We start from the raw sequence: 20,201 nt of genomic DNA, 5'->3' as shown, positions 1-20,201 counted from the left end.
GAGCCCGCTCCCGGCCAAGCAGAGAACTCCTCCAGGACTAAGCACCAGCTCGGCTTTCATCTCTCGGGTGTTCGTGTGCTCTCAGAGCCTGCTTGGACCTGAGGCTAATCCGAGCGAGGAAAAGATTTGGGCTTAAATGAGTTTCTGCTTTTTTTTAACTTCCTCAACGCTACTAAAACTAGCTTGCCAGAGGTTGTCTGGAAGACTCTCCCGGTTAAGAACATTTGTAGTTAAGACACTGTGTATATACTGAATGCTTCTCAGGTGCTGGGCCAGAGTGCTTGCAAGAGAACAGGTTTTGTGTTACTTTTCATGCCTTGAACAAACCCTTTGTGGCCGGTGCTTTAAGCGTGAGCTTAGCCCCTGCCCAAGTTTTCCCAAATTCTGAATGAGTCGGAGTGAAGTTGGAATGGGGCGCTTTGGTTCTGGAGCCCTGGTGACACTCCAGCTGCTCCAGGGAGGGCGGACCCAGTTGTACCAATGACCCAGTCAGCTCAAAACTGAGCTAATCCCTGCCCATGGTCTTCCATCCTTATTGGGGGGGGGGCAACATATACGCTTCCCCTCCACCCCCCCAATAATTGGGAATAAGTGACTTGTCCAAGTTTTTAAATGTCTGAGGCCAGATTTGAACTCGGGTCCTCTTGACTTCAGGCCTGGGGTTCTAACCACTGCAGCATTCAATTGCCCCAACATATACTCTTATAAGCAGATAAAAACTCCAGGGTAATTTCCTGGGGCAGACCAGGTAGCAGGTAGGAAGGACTGGAGCTGACCTCCGAAGAAAGTGAGGGATTCTAAAGCAAGGCTCCGGCACAGCGTCTGGAGCCTTCAGTAGAGATAGGAGGGATCGGGATTACTGAGGAGACCATTTCATTTCCATGGTGCAGTCTGGAGAAAAGCTCCACCTTTGGGAGTGGTGAGTGGTCCCGGCACCCAGGGGGCTCTGGGGTCTGTCCCCTGACTCCCCACGGCCCTTTTGCCCTAGGTTGAAGACCTTGCTCCATCTGAAGTGGCAGCGGGCACTGTGTGACCCCGGGGAAGCAGTGGGTCTCCTGGCCGCCCAGAGCATCGGAGAACCTTCCACACAGATGACCCTGAACACTTTCCACTTTGCCGGCAGAGGAGAGATGAATGTTACCCTGGGAATTCCAAGGTAAGAGGCGGGGGATTTAGCAGAGAGAATAAGGGGAAGCCGGAGGGGTCCTGTGGCCCTGCCTGGGCCCCGCTGTGCCACAAGGGAAAGAAACTCCTTTGGCTCCATAGGGGAAGGAGCCCCAGGAGCAGGGAGGAGGGAACCAACCACCCCTCTGCCTCCGCCTGGGCCTGCGCTGCTTTATCTGCACAGCTAGTGTGCCTGTGCTTTTGGTCAGATAACAGTCACTGTCCAGCCACCCCCTGCAGCAGCACGCTGTGGAGGCAGCCAGAGTGTCCTGGCTCCCAGCACTCCCGGGTGCCAGCACCCCAGGCCCCTCAGGTCCCTCGCACCCCCGGGCCTGCCTGACCAGGAGTGGGACGTTCCTGTCAGACCAAACACTGACGTCAGCAGGAGCCAGTCCTTCGTGCTGGTAGACCTGGACTATCATTAATAGGATTTCATCCGTGGGCATATTACACGAGCTCCTCTCCATCACCTATCAGGCTCCTCCTCTGGGGGTGACTGGCTTGGGGTCACACCGGGCGGAGCCTTGAGGGAAGGGAGGACTCCCAGAGGCGAAGGTGAGGGGAGCAGAGTCGAGGGCTCAGTGCCTTGGAACCTGCCCCAGGCAGGCAGTGAACAGCTCCTTGTTACCTGTCTGGGGAGAACAGCAGCATCTGCCCTGTAGGAGTCTAGATTCTGTTGGGAAGACGTACCCCCTGTAGAGTCCCCACTGCAGTCCCTTCACTTCCTGACCTGGTCACCCCGCTCCCTGCTCAGTGAGTGAGTGTCAGGGATTCCCTATTCCCCCCAGGATCACCTGTTGAAAGTCTTTCCTGCCATCCCTTCCTCTCCTTCTGGCTCTCTGACTAATTATACTCCCAGTCCCTGTGCTCTGGGAACAATGGATGCTCTCACCTCTCACCTGGAGGCTCTTGGGCCCCCGCGCTCCCCTCCTCCCCCCCAACCTCAAGTTTCCCTAGCTTTCTTCCAGCTTCATTTCAGATCCATTCTCTGCAGGCGACCTCGCCCCTGTGCCCTCTCCCTCCCTGTGCCGCTGGTCCTGTCCCCTGGGCTCACCCTCCCTCTGCTCCATGTGTGGGCAGCTAATACGGACTAGCTTGTCAGCTTCTGGAAGGCGGGACCTGTTCTGAGCTCTGCTTATTAGATCTGAGCAGCTAACAGGAGGCCCCAACTATCATGAGTGCGTCTTTTATTAACGTATACTGACGACTATGTACAAAATAAACCCAGGGCACAGCTTTTTCCCTTTTAAAATATACTTATTATGAACTTAATGTTACATACCAGGACAACTAGTTAAATATTCTTAATATCCACTTACAATTTATTTTCCCTCAATAGTATTTTATTTTTTCTAAATAGATGTAAAAGTAGTTTTCAACATCCATTTTTGTTTCAAATTTTTCTCTCTCCCTCCCTTACCTGCCCTCTCCCCGAGACAGTAAGCAGTCTGGTATAGGTTAGCGACTACTACAAAAAGGTGAAAAACACTCTGCTTCGATCCACACTCCGTCCCCACAGCCCTCTCTCTGGCGCAGATAGCTCTCTCCATCCCAAGTCTATAGGAATTGTCTTGAATTACCTTCCAAAAGAGCCACGTCCATCCCATTGATCATCACATAATTTTATTGGTGCTGTGTGCTTTGTTCTGCTCAGTTCACTCAGCATCAGTCCCTCCAGGCTTTTCTGAAATCATCCTGCTGGTCATTTCTTACAGAACAATTATATTCCATAACATTCATATACCACAATTTATTCAGCCATTCTCCAATTGATGGGCATCCACTCAGTTTCCAGTTTCTGGCCACTACAGAGAAGGCCGCCACAAACATTCGTGCCCATGTGGGTCCTTTTCATGGTGCATTTTTGAGGGACAGGGGAGGAGTGAGGATCAGGGAGAAGATGGTGTTTGAGCAAAAAGAAGGCATGGAAGGGGCTGGGAGAACATTTCTGGCACCCAGGGCCAAAGTACAGAGATGGGGCATCAGGGGAGGGAAACCAAGGCCCATTTATCTGGATCTCAAGAGTGTGGAAAGAGGTGTGATGTTTAATAAGGTTGGAAGCATTTTAAAAGCTAAATACACAAGCTGATATTTGATTCCATGGGCACTGGGAAACCCCTGGTGATCTTTGAGGAGGGGAATGACTCAGTCTGTACTTTAGGCAGCTGAGCACAGAATGGAGCGGAACCCGAGGCGGGAGACAAATTCGGAGGCAGTGGCAGTAGCCAAGGCCCGAGGGCACCAGGCCCCACGTGTGTTTGTGGTGCTAGTGGAGGAGAGAGTGGCAGGAGAGCTGGCAGAATTTGGCAGTTCTGTAGCATTGTGTATTTAGTTTACCATTGCATCCTTTGGGCCTTGGTCCCCTTTCCCAGATTAAAGCGCCAGGAGAGCACAGGCTGCACCTTTGCTGGCCTTACCAGCCCCTGGCAGAGTCCTCTTGGTAACTTGAATAGTATTTGAACTGGAGTTGTGGGTGAAGCAGCTGAGTAAAAGGCCCCGGCCACGTGGGGTCTCTGCCCCCCTCCACTCCCCAGAAGGGGCACCCCGAGTCCTCTGGCTGTCTTAGAGCTTGCTAAGCCTTTGCCCTCTCTTTCAGATTGAGGGAGATCCTCATGGTGGCCAGCTCAAACATAAAGACACCCATGATGAGCGTGCCGGTGCTCAACACCAAGAAGGCCCTGAAGAAGGTCAAGAGCCTGAAGAAGAAGCTGACCAGAGTGTGCTTGGGCGAGGTAACTGGGAGCTGGGGGCGGTCCTCCGAGGGACCCCGGGGCAGATTGGGCCGACACGTTCGTTACCCACTAGTAGCCAAAGGGCAGAGAGAAAGCTGGCGTCAGGACAGCTGCCAGCTGGGAGGGAGCTGCAGGTCCAGGCCCCGATCCCCTCCCCTCCTGGACATTCATTGCTTCCTAGGTTTCCTTTCCTGCCAGCTGTGCTGGAGGTTCCAGATGCTGGGTTAGGGCTTGCAGCGATGCGTCTGGAGATGCACAAACACACAAAGGGAGGGAGGGCTCTTGGTGGGGTCCGTGGTGGCCCCCTGCCCCCAGCCAGTTCTCTTGGAGTTCCAAAGGCCTGGTCAAGCGCATGTCCTTCTTTTGATATGGCTGCAGGTACTGCAGAAAGTTGATGTCCAAGAGTCCTTCTGCATGGAAGAAAAGAGAAGCAAATACCGGGTCTACTGCATTCGCTTTAATTTCCTCCCCTACAAGTATTACCAGCAGGAGAAGTACCTGCGACCTACAGACATTCTGCATTTTGTAGAAACAAGGTCAGATTTCTAGCTGTTTTTGCTTTGCTCTATAATTATATTAATAATACATTTATATGGCTTGGAAGGTTTGCGAACTGCTTCTGAAAACAATTCTGTAAGGGAAATAATGGTATTCCGATCGCACAGATGAAGAAACTGTAGTTCAGAGTTAGTCAGCAAGCACTTATTGAACCCTTACTGGATGTCAGGCATCACGCCAAGCACTAAAGGCACAAAGAAAGGCAAAAAAAAGTGTACAAGATGTCTGCTGTGTACATGGAAGGTCATCTTAGCGGGGGTGTGAGGGGCGGGGTATCACGAACTGTAGTTAGGAAGTGTCGGCCCTTGTTGATCTCTCCTGTGCTGACCCTCACAGTCTCAGAGTGGGGTGAGTGAGCTGAGACAGAAGTCTTGGGGGCTGTTGGGGGCTTAAGGTAAAATCCAGCCCCTTCTTATAGGATCCTGGGTAAGTCACCTCTCTTCTCTGCATTATAATTTTCTTTTGTAGAACTACAGGGCTAGATTCAGTTCTTTAGTAGCTCGTCACTCTGTAATGGTGCTGAGGAGAGGGCGGAGGATCTACAGAATAGTCTCATCCAGGTAGAATCCTCTCTCTTCAACTATTCCCCAAATCGTAGACTCCTCCAAATGGAAACCCCTCTTATGTTGCCCTGTCATGAGCACCAGCCCATCTTCCTCCTTCATGGCTCCTGACTTTTATTCCTAATCTTGTCCCTTGGGGTCACTTAGCATAGATGTCATCACTCGTCTGTGGAAGAGCCCTTCCAACATTTGAAGATGGAGCCTTGTGACTGACCTTTTCCACTGATTCCATATCTTTTCTTCTTTTAGTTCTAGTAGCCCAACTCTGGGAATCTCCTGAAGCCAGTCATTCATTCATTCATTCATTTATAATGTGCAATCATGTTTTTAATAATAGCTTTTAATTTTCAAAATACATGCAAAGATAATTTTCAACATTCACCCTTGCAAAACCTTGTGTTCCAAATTTTTCTTCCTCCTTTGCCCTCACCCTCCTTCCTTAGATAGCAAGTAATCCAATATATGTTAAACATATGCAATTCTTCTATATATATTTCCACAATTATCTTGCTTCACAAGAAAAAAATCAGATCAAAAGAGGAAAAAATGAGAAAGGAAAAAAAAGCAAGCAAAGAACAACAAAAAAAGATGGAAATACTATGTTGTGATCCTACTCAGTTCCCACAGTCCTCTCTCTGAGTGCAGATGACTCTTTCCATCACAAGACAATTAGAACTGGCCTGAATCACCTCACGTTTGAAAAAAGCCACATCCATAAGAATCGATCATTGTATGACGTTCTTGTTATGTACCATATTCTCTTAGTTCTACTTGCTTCGATTAGCATCAGTTCATGTAAGTCTCTCCAGGCCTCTCTGAAATCATCCTGCTGGTCGTTTCTTATAGAACAATATAATTCCATAATATTCATATACCATAACTTATTAAGTCATTCCCCAACTGGTGGGCATCCGCTCACTTTCCAATTCTTTACCACTACAAAAAAAGCTGCTACAAACTTTTTTGCACATATGGGTCCTTTTCCCTTTTTTATGATCTCTTTGGGATTCAGACCCATAATAGAGACAACTAGATCAAAGGGTGTGCACAATTTGCTAGCCCTTTGGGCATAGTTCCAAATTGTTCTCCAGAATGATTGGATCAGTTCACAACTCCACCAACAATGTATTAGCGTCCCCATTTTCTCACATCACTGCCAATATTCATCATTATCTTTTCCTGTCGTCTTAGCCAATCTGAGAGATGTGTAGTTGTACTTCAGAGTTCTCTTAATTTGCATTTCTCTGATAATGATTTAGAGCATTTTTTCATATGGTTAGAAATGGCTTAAATTTCTTTGAAAATTGTCTATTCATATCCTTTGACTATCAATTGTAGAATGGCTTGCTTGCATTCTAAATTAGAGTGAGTTCTCTTGGAAATGAGGACTTGGATGTAAAAAGTTTTTTCCAGTTTTCTGCTTCTCTTCTGACTGCATTGGTTTTGTTTGCATAAAAACTTTAATATAATCAAAATTATCCATTTTATATTTCATAATATTCTCTATCTTTGGCCATCAATTCCTTCTCCACAGATCTGAGAGATAGGCCATTCTTTGTCCTCTTAATTTGTTTATAGCATCATCCTTTACGTTTAAATCATGAACCCATTTTGACTTTATCTAGGTATAGGGTGTTAAGTATTGGTCAGTGCCTGGTTTCTGCCTACTGTTTTCCAGTTTCCCAGCAATTTTAGTCATATAGTGAGTTCTTATCCCAGAAGCTGGAACTTTGGAGCCTTTTGAGTTTATCAAACTCTAGATTGCTATATTGTGCCTTGTGAAGCTAATCTATTCTACTGATCAACTACTCTGTTTCTTAGCCGGTACCAAATGGTTTTGATGAGTGCTGCTTTATAATATAGTTTTAGATCTGGTATAGCTAGGCCGCTTTCCTTTGCACTTTTTAAAAATTAATTCTCTTGAAATTTTTGACCTTTTGTTCTTCCAAATGAATTGTTATTATATTTTCCAGCTCTGTAAAACAATTTCTTGGGAGTTTGATTGGTATGGCCCTAAATAAGTAGATTAATTAGGCAGAATTGCCGTTTTTATCATGGTAGCTTGGCCTACCCATGAGAACTTAATATTCTTCCATTTGTTTAGATCTAACTTTATTTGTGTGGAAGTATTTTGTAATTGTGTTCATATAGTTCCTGACTTTGTCTTGGCAGGTATTATCTACAGTTATTTTAAATGGAATTTCTCTTTGTATCTCTTGTTGCTAGACTTTGTATAGATGTGGAATTATTTTGTATCCTGCAACTTTGCTGAAGTTGTGAATTGTTTCTAGTAGTTTTTTTAGTTGGTTCTCTAAAATTCTCCAAGTATACCATCATATCATCTGCAAAGAGTGATAATTGTGTTTCCTAATTATTCATTCTAATTCCTTTAATCTCTTTTTCTTCTCTTATTGCTGAAGCTAACATTTCCAATACGATATTGAATAGTAATGTTGATAGTGGGCAGCCTTGCTTCACCCCTGACCTTATTGGGAATGGCCCGAGTTTATTCCCGTTACATCTGATGCTTGCTGGTGGTTTTAGAGAGAGGAGAAGCCAGTCATTTAAAGAGAAACTCACAACCTGTTCCTAGCAAGAGAGACCAAGATTGTTTTGTTTGTCACAAAGGCCTAACTGGGGAGAGAGAGCACAGGCTTTCTTCTCTTGTCTGAGTCTGGAGATGACTCTGTCCAGCATTCTGGTTATTGGAGGAGCTGGTTTATGGCCTGACTGGACATCTCTGTCCACTTGGGATGGTTCCACATTTTATCTTGGGAGTTGGGAGTGTCTCTGATCAGCAACGGATGGCTCTTTCCTGCTAGTAAAGTTGAGTAAAGCTGGTAACCTGTTTCCTGCCAGCCTCAATGAATATGGATTGCTGAGGTCTCAGTTAAAAACCATAACTAGCAGTTGTTACTCTCTGGTGCAGTTAAGGGTTGTGTGTGTGTGTGTGTGTGTGTCCCACTTGAACAGGAGTGCTGCTCCGGCTCAGCCTCTCACTTGATTTCCCAGTAACCAACTGTCTTCTCACAAATCAACTCCCTGCCCATAATCTCTGCTCAGTTTCTGACCCATAATCAAATTAGTATTGCTTCTGGAAAGGACATTCTGACATTTGTTATTTCTTGCCTCAGGACTTCACTTTAGCCTGCCTGAGACTTTCCAAGCTAAAAGACTTTGCTTTCCTTTGTGTATCACCAGCTAATAGAACATAGTAACTACTTAATGTTTCTTTTATTCATTCATTCCATGCTAGAGAGTAGGGGTGGATGGCTAGAGAGGAACTCACTTGGGAGCTTGGGGCTGGGGGGAGGGTGGGCCAAGAGGGAGGTTCAGATCATCTGGGAGTTTCCTATTTTAACTATTTGTTCTTGCTAAACTATTGCATTCAGTTGTTTGGGGGACAATTGAAGGATTGAAAGTGTGGTCTGTGCCTGGAGAAAAAAATCTGGTCACCTTGCCCTAGTTGCCACCCTGCAGAAACACTCAACAGCTTTTTATTAAGTGCCCGCTGTGTGCCAAGCACTGGCCTAGTTCATAGTTTTTTATCCTGTTAGCCAGCTTCCTCCCTGCTCTCTTCCAGTGTAATGCCAGACTGTATGTGATTTATATTAAGAATAGAAACAAACTTTTGTCCACGGAAGCAGAAGACAGAAGGGACGGTATGGAACATCCAACCCCAGAAGGCATGAACTTGGTGTGCAAGTGTTTCCTTATGATTATGTGGCAGAGACAGAATGGAGCCCTCATTGATTAAACCCGTGTCCTTTGTGCTTTCTGATGGGGATGTCCCCTCCTCATTAGGGCGGGCTTTTCTTCACTTTTGCCTTTGTATCCCCAGTGTCTGATACAGCGCCTGGAACTTGAGGAGATGTGGGAGGCTCAGGACTGGAGATGGGACTCCATCCACATGGGGAGTTGATGGTGGGGGAGGGTATTCCCTCCTCTGATGCAGAGAAGCTACTTCTCTGTTACTGATCAGCTCAGAGCGATCCTACCTTTGCCCAGGTCTCAGAGGAGAGCAGACTCCATGGGACCTCCCGAGTCCTAGACCAGGCCCGTAATTCCTAGGCCCCAGACCTGCGGGACCTCGGGCCATCTAGTCCTACTTCCCTCCCTCCCTTCTCACAGAGGTCCATTGACTGACTTGTTTCCAGATACGCAGGGAAAGCTATTTAGAGACAGACCTTGACTCCAAACCGGGGCCTTTACCCTTGCTTCCCTCCATCCTGGGCAACCCCCAACCAGATTGGCCCTTTGTTGGAGGGGCTTTCGTCTTGGAGCCGGGATTTTTTTTATTCCACATCCCGGGATCCAAAGTTGCTTTTTTTGGCTTGTCAACAAACTTACGTTTTACCCCTTGTAGCTAAATCACCATGCATTTGCACAATCACCTGGACACCTAGCAGACATATTGTTTATCCAGCCTTCAGAGGGCCTGAGATACAGGCTCGCACGAGCTTGGCATCCCGGACTGAGTTAGAGCCCTGGCCCTGGGGAGGCTCGCTGCCCATCCGCCCCCCATCCGCCTCCCGTCTGCAGTCCCCTGAGCATTTCCCTCCAGCTCCAAATCCACGGTCCCCAGCAGAGCCTCCTTTTCTGAGTTGCCCACGGCCTGAGCGCTCGCTCCGTGCCTTATGCCCTTGGCCTCTGCCCCTGCTCTGTATGTCTGCTGTATTAAACCTGCCCTCTCCCCCCTTCCCCGCACAAGCTCCTGATCACCAGACCCAGCAGCTGTTTCAGACCTCAAGTTCCTTGACCTCTGGACAGTGTTGGATAGTGACAGACAGACGGACAGACAGCACCCTTTCCCCGAACCGGGCCTTTCCCCTTCTTGAGACTTTCTCTCCTTGACGGCTGCCAGACTATCCTCTCCTGGTTTTCCTGCCGCATTCTGTCTCTGACACCTTCTTTTCTTCCTCTGTCTCTTAAATGCGGGGGGTGGGAGGGGTGAGCCCCCAGGTATTCTGGCAGTCATTTTCTCTCTCCCCACTTCAGCTGTCTCCTGTGCTAATGACTCCCGGGCTGTGGCTCCAAGCCCACATTTCCAGCCGCCTGCGCACTGCCCCCCGCCCCCCAAACTTAGCTATTGGCCGCTTTCCCTTTTTCCTTCCTCTTCTCTCACCTGCGGTTCTCCACGCGGCTCTGTGGGTAACCCCCCATGTCACGGGGGCTGCGGCCCATCGCAGTCCTGTGACCTTTACCGAGCCGTCAGGGGCCATCATTTGTCTGGTTCTCACCCCTTCTGCGCCAACAGGTCCCGCACACGCTCTCCATGGTGATCACTCGCATGTGGGTGGGTTCTCTCTCTTTGCACGTTTCTTATCTTTCCCGATCCTCATCCTTGTCACATTGGTCTCAATGGCGGCACCGCGCTCCAGCCAGCCTCTACCACACCGTCCCGACCACAGGATGGTCTGGTGCCCCCTCCCTCCCCACCCGGGCACTTTCAGGGCCAGCTTTGCCTCATGAGAGGCGCTCTGTGGGTGGGGGGCTCCTGATGAGTCTGAGGGGGTATCCCTGGGGTGCTGCCCGCCCAGCCCCCAGCCCCTGGTGCTTGGTAAGTGCCAGTGGCTCCTTGTGCTCAGGGCTGGCCACAGAGGCTTGGAGGTGGGAGGGAGCAAGTTCCTCTTAAGATTTGGGGGTTTGTGCTGACAGAGGCCATTCTGTCTCCCATCCCTCCCCACTCCCCCAGGTTCCTTAAGCTGCTGCTGGAGGCCATCAAAAGGAAGAGCAGCAAGGTGTCGTCCTTCAAAGCTGTGAGCACGCGGAGGGCGACTCAGCAGGATCTGGACAGCGCCGGGGAAACGTCGGGAAACCGGGTGGGTGAGCAAGAGGCCGGGCCGGGGCGGGGCAGGGGGCTGCGGTCAGCTACCCAGGCCCTGCCCCGTCTGAGGTCAGCTCCAGGCCCCCAGGGTCTGGGAAGGCCAGCTGCCTGTGGGCAGGGCTGCCCCGGAGGGAGGGGAGGGACCGTCAGACGTGCTGGGCACTCTCCTTGTCTGTCACCGCGCTGCAGGGCCCTTCCTGTTCTCCGGGGCCTCCCTGCTGCTGCCTTGGGGGACACAGGAAGGAGGGGGAGCCCCTTGCTGCAGAGAGCCAGGGCACGGAGCCTGGCTCGTGGGGAGCGACCGGAGGCCAGTGACCTGGGCCGAGGCCTGGGCAGGCTGCGAAGCGGCCTGAACCCACTGGGGAAGCGGAGGCCCAGCTCACGCAGGCTGGGCTGTGCGGGGAGCCCCAGTGCCGCCCTTTGGCTGGGCTCTTGGTCGGGGGGCAGGGGCGGGGCCTCCTCCAGGCCGCATTTTCTGCCCACTTCGTCTCCCCACATCTCGTTGGAGAGGGCTGTGCTTTTAGGGGGCTCGATGCTGCCTCTGCCTTTTGGGGGGGGGGGGAGCTGGGGCTCAGCGTGTCCCTGTGACCCTCTGCAGGAGGAGCGGGAGGGGGCCGAGGACGAGGAGCAGATCGTGGACGGGGACGCCGAGGAAGGGGACGCTGACGCTACGGACAAGAAGTGGAAGAAGAAGCAGGAGGAAGAGGTCAGGGGTCGGGGCAAGGGGCCCCGGTGGCGGGACTGAACTCTGGGCCCTTGGGCCATCCTGGGCCTCCTCTCCCTTGTCCTCCACTCGGAGGCTTTTAGTAGCCCAGCCCAGGAGCCTCACTTTATGAAGAAGGGGAGGCCAGTGGGGGGGCGTCTTGTCCTCCAGGCCCTCAGGTCCTCCCTCATCTCCCTCATCTACGCTCCCCGGCCTCTGTCGTCCCCCAGGTAGACTATGAGAGTGAGGAAGAGGAGCAGGAAGAGGAGAACGAAGAGGACAACGAGCGGGAGGAGGAGGGTGCCGAGGGCGGCCCTGACCAGGGGCCCCGGCCTGAGGAGGGCCCCCAGGGCCCGGAGGCCGAGCAGCCGGAGGCTCCCTCCCCGGGGCCTGGCAAGAGGCGGGCACGCAGTCAGGGGACCTGCGGGCCGGAGGCGGAGCAGAGAGCCCAGGCCGTGCGGAACCTCCACTCGTCCATCCAGGACTACCAGTTCGACGTGGACGAGGGCCTCTGGTGCCAGGTGAGGGTGCGGGGGGCGCGGAGAGAGTCAGGGCCTCGGCTCGGGGCTCACGGAGCTCGCCTGGCCCAGAGCCTCCCCTTATCGAGCCGTGGGGACTGGACCAAGAGGACTGGGGAGGGGGGGAACCACCCAGTGTGCAGGGGCTCCCTCTCTGCCCTTGTGGAAGTGTAGCTGCAACGCTAGCTTCCCCTCCAGAGCCCCCCAGAGCAGCTGGGCCACACCCTCAGCCATACACACACACACACACACACACACACACACACACACACACCCCTCTCTCTGCTGTACGTTGCCTGCCCCCCCACCCCACGGCCCGGGGCTTGGCCCCTCTGCTTCCTACGTGGCGCTGTGCCAGGGAGGTCTCACCCAGGGCCCACCTTCTTCCCAGGTGACCCTGAAGCTGCCGCTGATGAAGGTGCACTTTGACCTGTGCTCGCTGGTGGTCTCCTTGGCCCACAGTGCCGTCCTCTATGAGACCAGGGGAATCACCCGCTGCCTCCTCAACGAGACCACCAACAAAAATCAGGAGAAGGAGCTGGTCCTGAACACGGAGGGCATCAACCTGCCCGAGCTCTTCAAGTACGCGGACGTACGTGCCTCTGCCCTCGTCCCGTGGGTCAGACGTTTCAGGGGGATCGGGTCAGGAAGGACGCAGAGATCGGCCCAGGCCCCCAGACATCCTCCCAGAGGTCGCCTGTTTCTCCCCAGCCCAGAGGAGCCGGCCCCAGGCTTGTGGTTCTCTGCCCCGCTGCTCTCCCTTCTAAAAGCTTCCTAGCCCAGGAGGGGGATGGGAGAGCATTACTCAAACCCCCTTCCCCTCCCCCCACCTCCACCCCTGACTGCAGGGGCCTTTTACGTCACCCGCTCATTTTGAGTTAAGCGGCCGCCGGGCTTGTTCCCAGCCCGGATCACGGCACACGCTGAGCCCTGGGCCAGCATGAACGAGCGGTCAGAGGGAGCCGGGGGCTCTTCCACAGACAGAGCGCTCTGGAAGCCGGACCGAGGGTGCGCCCGCGAGAGCCTCCAGTCCCAGAGCTGCCCGCTGCGCATTGGCGTGGCGTCCTGAAGGCCTCCGGGGCCCGGGGGCTCAGTCTTCCAGGGAGCTCTGAACTGGATCGAGCCCATTAGCTCCCCCTGTGGTGGGGGCACGTCCCAGGCTGGGGGGCTGGGCTGGTCGGCAGCTGTGAGTGTGAGTGTGCCCGGGTGCACAGTGTGCGCGTGCGTGTCCCAGTCACTCCGCTCCGGCGCTCCCTGGCGCACTGAGCTGGGCTCGGCGGGAGCCTGTGGGGCTGAGCCCGGGCCGGCCGCCCTGAGCACGCGCTGCCCTTCCTTCCCCCGCACAGGTGCTGGACCTTCGCCGCCTCTATTCCAACGACATCCACGCCATGGCTAACACGTACGGCATCGAGGCCGCCCTGCGCGTGATCGAGAAGGAAATCAAAGACGTGTTCGCCGTCTACGGTAAGATGCTCGCCAGCAGACTCTGCCGCGGGGCCTTCATGCAGGGGCGCGCTTGGGCGTGGGTGCGATGTCTGCGGGAGCCCGGCATCCTTGAGGTGCGCCCGCTGTCTCACGGGAGATGGCCGGGGGGCGACATCCCAGGCCGTGGGACTATTGTCAAGTAAAAGCAGCACGGCCGTGGCTCCGGGAGCGCGTGTTAGGTGCGCCCTCCACCAGGGCAGATGGCGGCCCCTGCAGAGCCTCTCACCCTGGGCCCCTCCCAGCATTCCTGGGAGCAATCTGTCTGTCTCATTATTTAAGGGTCCTGATATTCCCCAGGTAACTGCGTCCCCCGCGGGCTCTCATCTCCTCTCCATCGCTTTGACAGGCCTGTTTTTCCTTCTGGCCTCATGGGATCCTGCTACTTCTTGTCCAGAAATATCATGAGGCTATATGATAGTGTGCTCGTATCTACCACTATCTGTATACTGGAGATACGAGGCCTTTATCCAACTATACAAATGTTTCCTCAATTTTTCTGTTTTCCTTATAACCTTGGCTAAATTGATTTTCCTTGTACAAAAGCTTTTTAATTTTGTGTAACCAAAATGATCTACTTTGCATCCTATAGTTCTTTCTCTCTAGTTTTATTCATTCATTCTCTCTTCTCCATGAGTTGTAAATAATATGTTCCACGTTCCTCTCTCTCACTTACTTAGGATATCACCCTTGCTGTCCGGGCCATGTATCCATTTTGACCTTTTCTTGGTACATGGTGTAAGATATTGGTCTATACCTAGTTTCTGCCAGACTTCTTTCCTGTCTTCCCCAAAATTCTTACTAGTAGCTAATTCTTATCCCAAAAGCTTAAATCTTTACATTTATTAAACACAAGACTACTATAATTGTTTACTACTGCGTATTGTACATCAGCTCTATTCGCTGATCCAGCTTTCTGTTTCCTAACCAGTACCCGATAATTTTGATAATTAACACTTTATAATATAGTTTATGACCTTTTCCTACTAAACCTCCTTCCTTTATATATATTTTTGATACTCTTGACTTTTGTTCTTTGAAATGAATTTCATTTTTCTAGCTTTATTAAAATCATGTTTTGGTAGTTTAATTGCTATCACACTGAATAAGTAGACTTGCTTAGGTAAAGTTGTCATTTTTATGATATTGGCTTAGCCACCTAAGCACAATTGATTTTTCTCCAGTTATTTAAATCTGAATTTATTTCTATAATTGCATTCCTATAATTCCTGAGTTTGTCTTGGCAAGTATATGCTCTCAGGTATTTTATATTGTCTACAGTTATTTTAAATAGGATATTTCTTTATTATCTTTTTTTGCAGGACTTTGTTGATGATTGTATAGAATTACTGGTGATTTGTGTGACATTGTTTTGTATCTTGCTACTTTGTTAAAAATTATTGTTTTAAGCTATTTTAATTGAATCTGTAAGATTTTCCAAGGATGCCACCATATCAGCAAAAAGAATTTTATTTATTTGCCTTTTCTGATTTCTTTCAAATTTTTTTCTTCTCTTACTGCTATTGTGAGCATTTTAGGTAAAATATTGAATAATAGTAGTGATAATGGATATCCTTGCTTACTCCTGATCTTATTGGGAGGTTTTCTAGCTCATCTCCGTTACAGGTTTTGGGTAGATGCTTCTTATAATTTCAAGGAAAAATCCATTTATACTTATGCTTTCATATTTTTTTAATAGAAATGACTGTTATATTTTGTCCAAAAAATTTTTCTGCATCTGTTGACATATTTAAATAATTCTTGTTGACTTTGTTATTGATCTAATCTGTTATGTTTGTAGTTTTCCTTATTTTAAAACCAGCCTAAATCCTACTTGGTCACAATATATCATCTTTGTGATGTATTGCTATGGTCTCTGAACTAGTATTCAGCTTAGGGTTTTTGCATCAATATCCATTAGTGAAATTAGCCTATAATTTGCTTTTTCTGTTTTGGCTCTTCCTGGTTTGAGTATCAGCACTGTATTTGTGTCTTTTTTAAATCCTTTTTTAAAAAAATGGTTTTTTGACCCTCCTCATCCTACATGGTATTTTCTGTCATTTTTCACATCCTTTTCTTGAGAAGGGAGAGATTCAATTTGCTCACTTGACTCTAGGAAGCAAAGCCAGAAGTAATGAGGGAGATGCTGTACACTTATGCATTCAGTCTCTTTGGGAGGAAAGCAGCCTCCTCAGCCTCTAAATCAGCTCCTTGGGATTCAGGCTGCTCCCTCGGTATAAACAGGGGTTAAGGCTGGGGGACTTGTCGAGCATTTTCGTGTGTGGCTCTGAGAGTTGAGACTTGGCTGGTGCTGAGGTCCGTGTTCCCCGATCTCTCTTTGTTCCACCCCCAGTGGCCACTGGGCTTGACCGAGAACTTGCTGTGCTGGCCAGCTGCTGGGTCAGCTCAGTCAGGGCATAGTGACCACGGGCACACGGTGCTCCCCACTGCCCCTTGGGCCACAGGTTCTCAATCCGGAGGTTCCACGTCTAGCTGAAGTGTCAGGGAGACTCGGATTTCTTTCTTCAGTTCCCCAAAATTGACTGTTGAGGCCGGTTGCCAGACGCTGGGGCCGTGAGAACGGCAGTGGCGCCGTCCCTGCCCCGGAGGCGCTGGCGTTCTCTTGGCGGGTACAAGGTGTACACAGATGAGTACCGGTGCTTTTGAGGAAGGGGATAAAGCAAGAGGAGGAGGCTGAGGTGCAGGACTGAGGGTGGGAATGTCCTGGGGCAGGCCGGGCAGGCCCCAGGCCTCCTCCTGAAGAGTCGCCTGGCTGTAGAGGGCTCCCAAAAGGGCCCCACATAGGAGGGGAAGGGAAGCCTACCCTGGGAAACATGGCTGCTTCCGTCTGGCTCACTGGGGGTCAGACGTCCGGCCGAGCCGTCCTGCCCTCTCCATCCCTGCGGTAACCCTTCCCATTTCCTTCGTCCCCCACAGGCATTGCCGTGGACCCCCGGCACCTCTCCCTGGTGGCCGATTACATGTGCTTCGAGGGCGTTTACAAACCGCTGAACCGATTCGGGATTCAGTCCAACTCCTCCCCTCTGCAGCAGATGACATTCGAGACCAGCTTCAAGTTCCTGAAGGAGGCCACCATGATGGGTCAGTGGGGACTCACCCGCCCTTTGCTTGGGGTCCTGCCGATTCCCCTCCTGGTCTCTGCTCGGGCTGTGCCGTGAATGCAGAGACTTAGGTGTGGCTGGGTGGGAAGGAAGGCGGGACGGGATCGTCTGAGGAAATCCCGGCCCCCTGAGTGAGCAGCTCTGGTTCCGGGCAGACCGGCCCCGGGGGGGTCCCGCAGCTCCCCGCTGGGTATCGACTCCGCCCGTGCCCTCAAACCTCAGCCCTGCTGGGTAGGACGGCCGAGGGGTGCCGCCCCCATCTACTTCTCGGCTCTGGGTTAGTCCCAAGCTGTTGTGGGTGCTCCCGGGCACTGCGCCCCCCGCCCTTGGGGGGGATGAGCGAGGTCCCAGGAGATGGATGGGGGAGTGGGGGTGGGCATGGCCTCCTTTTGAAAGTGCCATCTGAGCCAAGTCTCGAAGGAAGCCTGTTGGCGGAGGTGAGGAGGGGAGGCTTCTAGACCCGGGGCAAGGAGCAGTAGCATAAGAGCTGGATCGTGAGGTACCCCAGGGGCCCCCAGGGAAGGAGGCCCCAGGAGGCAGGCAGTGCCCGGGCAGGCCATCCCCTTGTTACCCCCTTCCATCATTGGAGCCTTTTCCAGATGCGAGGGTCCCATAAGCTCACACATGGGGGCTGGTCAGTTTGGGGGTGATGACTGCGTCAGTCGTTCCGGGACCAAGCAGGCAAAGGGTGCAGCTGCCCAGGTGGCTCCTGCCGGCCGCCTGGGCTTCGGCTGCTTAGCATCTCAGCGCCTCGGGTTCCTCCTCTGGAAAATGGGCTGATTGGACCAGAACGGGCAGCTTGGCTTGTTATGGAGAGTGCTGGGCTGGGCGCTGGAAGCTCTGGTCCGGAGGCGCCCCAGCTGTGGGACGTGGCCAGTCGCTTCAGGTCTCCTCCCAGGGGGTGGGAAGCTCCGGAAGCTGGCTTGTGGCGCGGCTCCCCCTCCCCCGCGCCATGGACAAGCCCGCAGGGTCCCGCCCGATTCTCCTCTGGATGGGTGAGATCCCTGGGAGCCTCCTTGGGAACAGCAGCGGCAGCTAGTGCCGGGAGAGCCCGCTGGGCCCGTGGCCCCCTGGCCGACCCATAGCCCAGGGAGAACCGGCCTTTCCCACGTCAGGGCAGGGCAGGGCAGGAAAGCCCCTGGTGGGGGAGCCTGGTAGGCGTCAAGGGAAACCTCCGAGAGGCAGCGTCTCCTGAGAGTCCCCATGGACTCTTGTCCCCGGGGCCTTGGGTGGGTGCCTGGCCCTCGGAACCGCAGTGGGTGTTGCCTCTCTGGGCCGGGCCCCTGAGCCGAGGGCCAGTGCTCACCGTCCTTTGCCCACTCGAGCGCATCTCCCCACCTGACCCATCCTGCTCCCTCGCTCCCCAGGCTGGGCGGGAATTTAGGGAGAGGGCTCTGATCTCTTCATCCGGTTCTTGCTTGGGTTGTGAAGGTCGGCAGGAAGGTCAGTAGATCATTCATTTGGGGTTAGGGGTCGGCGCTCTCTGCCCTGCAGGTCCCATCTCCAGCAGCAATGACCGGTGACTCTTGTGTCTTTGCCAGGTGCCCACGACGAGCTGAGGTCGCCTTCGGCCTGTCTGGTGGTCGGGAAGGTGGTCAAGGGCGGGACGGGCCTGTTCGACCTGAAGCAGCCGCTGAGATAGCGGAGCTCCCTCCTCTGCGGCCTCCGGCGGGCGTGCGCGGGCAGCACGAGAAAGCGGAAGCTTGGGCGGACGCGGGGCCCCCACTCAGCTACCTCACGGGCGAAGGCCGTGCCCAGCGCCACCGTGGCGCCCTTCCCCGGAAGATGCCGAGGCTCTCCTGACGCAGATGGCCGTGTTACCGTGGGACGGACTCGGGGCTTCCTCCGAGAAGGAGCCTTGGCCATTGCCGCTGGCCGTGGCTGGCCTGGCCCGGTGCCGGGCCCTGGGAGTCAGAGACCTCGCCCTCGGTGGGCGCTCACCATTGTTCAGAATAAATGTGAAGCTGGCAGAATTCGGGAGCATTCAGGAATTTTCTGGAGGCGGGCGGGGGCAGGTGGCAGGAAAGGCTCCATGTCTCTATGGACAGGGGGTGACCCCCTTCCCACTTCTGCCCTCCATTTGTGGGCCGGTTGGGAAAGTGCATCGAGCTCCTCAGAGATGACGAACTGTCCCGGAAGGGGCGGGGTCTTTGCCTGGGCTCGCCATATTTTTAGTGATAGCAGCTGTTGATATGCCAGGGAGGGGGCAGGGAGGCCGTGTGTGTGGGCAAGGGGGAGCGCGCCCGGTCCATGGGCCCATCTGTCGGCCTGGACTCTGAGTCAGCAGGGATGCTGCCCACCATGGCATGGCTTTGACGGCGGTTATTCCAGGAGGCCTTGGGAGACGTCCAAAAGCCCTGACTCTCCAGTGATTCAGCTTCCTGCCCAGCCGTGGCCACAGCCTGGCGCCATGGACCACCCAGGCCACCCGAGGAGAACCACCGCCCCTCATTGCCCCTGTCCGGTCAGATGGTGCCCCCCAGGCCGAGCGTTTCAAAGGGGGCCACGTGGATTTCCCTGGGTCCAGTCAGTGCTTCAGACCACCAACGTCCCCCATTCTGGCCTTGCTGCCCTTGGGTTGGGGTCCAGAGTGCAGAAGCACCCTCCCTTTGGTCTTTCTGGGCCCAGTAGAAACCTCCTCCTGGAAACTGAAGGCTCCAGCACTGGGGTTTCCCGTCCCAGTCGTTCCCAAATGCTGGCATGAGCGGGGATGTCGGCCCAAAGGCTGCCCTCCGGTTCCTGTCACTGCACATTTACAGTAACGAGCCGATCGCACCCAGTGTCCTTGTGCCAAAGCGGGGGCTTCCGGGCTCCAGACACTGGGGCCAGCACCCCCGGGCAGGAGGGCGGGGAGGGAGCCTGTGGACCCCACCTCAGAATGACATCTCGGAAGGCAGAAGATAATTACAGAGGAAACAGTTTCCAATGACATCAAACTACAGTCCTAAAGATACTTTTAACAAGTAGTTCGGGGGGCAGCTGAGTGGCGCAGTGGACAGTGCCCCAGTCCTGAAGTCAGGAGGACCTGAGCTCAAATCTAGTCTGACACTTAACGTTTCTAGCTGTGTGACCCTGGAAAAAGCCACTTGACCCCAATTGCCTCGGGGTGGGGGAAGTAGTTCAGGGACCCTTGGTTGGGGCCTGCGCTAAAGTGACCTCCGTGTCCCAGCCATCCCCTTCTCGCCGCTCCAGCCTTGCCTCCTTGTCGGAACTCTGGCAGCCGCCTCCTACTGAGACTCCTGGCTGCTCCTCTCAGCACTCGGCCCTCCTGAAATCCGGCTGTCCGGCTCACTCCCAGCATTCCCGATCGCTGCCGGCGGCCATTGTCTCAGCCTGAGACACGCTGGACTCGGGGTCTTAACCCAAATCAGCCCCGGCCGACAGTTTATACACATCGTGGGCTTGGTCCATTTGTACAGGCCAGCTCCCGCCCATCCGCTCTGGCTGCCCTCTGCCTCGGAGACCCCCGATTCACAGCCTGGGGCCCTGCCCCTCTCCCCCCCCAGCCCTCCCTGGCTGAGAACAGGAGCCT

At 53.2% G+C, this 20,201-nt stretch overlaps 1 protein-coding gene across 1 annotated transcript in view; it reads left to right on the top strand.

The window, feature by feature from the left end:
* Nucleotides 1-18,642, top strand: part of POLR1A (RNA polymerase I subunit A) — a 62,391-nt gene extending 43,749 nt beyond the window's left edge. The window contains exons 25-34 of the mRNA XM_051974386.1: nucleotides 989-1,156; nucleotides 3,761-3,896; nucleotides 4,275-4,432; nucleotides 10,713-10,839; nucleotides 11,443-11,550; nucleotides 11,778-12,068; nucleotides 12,457-12,657; nucleotides 13,412-13,529; nucleotides 16,485-16,649; nucleotides 18,211-18,642. Coding sequence (XP_051830346.1) covers nucleotides 989-1,156; nucleotides 3,761-3,896; nucleotides 4,275-4,432; nucleotides 10,713-10,839; nucleotides 11,443-11,550; nucleotides 11,778-12,068; nucleotides 12,457-12,657; nucleotides 13,412-13,529; nucleotides 16,485-16,649; nucleotides 18,211-18,311 — 1,573 coding nt within the window. The 3' untranslated portion in view covers nucleotides 18,312-18,642. The remainder of the gene's footprint in view (nucleotides 1-988; nucleotides 1,157-3,760; nucleotides 3,897-4,274; nucleotides 4,433-10,712; nucleotides 10,840-11,442; nucleotides 11,551-11,777; nucleotides 12,069-12,456; nucleotides 12,658-13,411; nucleotides 13,530-16,484; nucleotides 16,650-18,210) is intronic.
* Nucleotides 18,643-20,201: the final 1,559 nt, after the last annotated feature.

This window comes from Antechinus flavipes, chromosome 2 (genome assembly GCF_016432865.1).
Source record: "Antechinus flavipes isolate AdamAnt ecotype Samford, QLD, Australia chromosome 2, AdamAnt_v2, whole genome shotgun sequence".
Classification (NCBI taxonomy): Eukaryota; Metazoa; Chordata; class Mammalia; order Dasyuromorphia; family Dasyuridae; genus Antechinus; species Antechinus flavipes.
The sequence above is the reverse complement of the archived record's forward strand: the minus strand, read 5'-3'. Positions and strand labels throughout refer to the sequence as shown.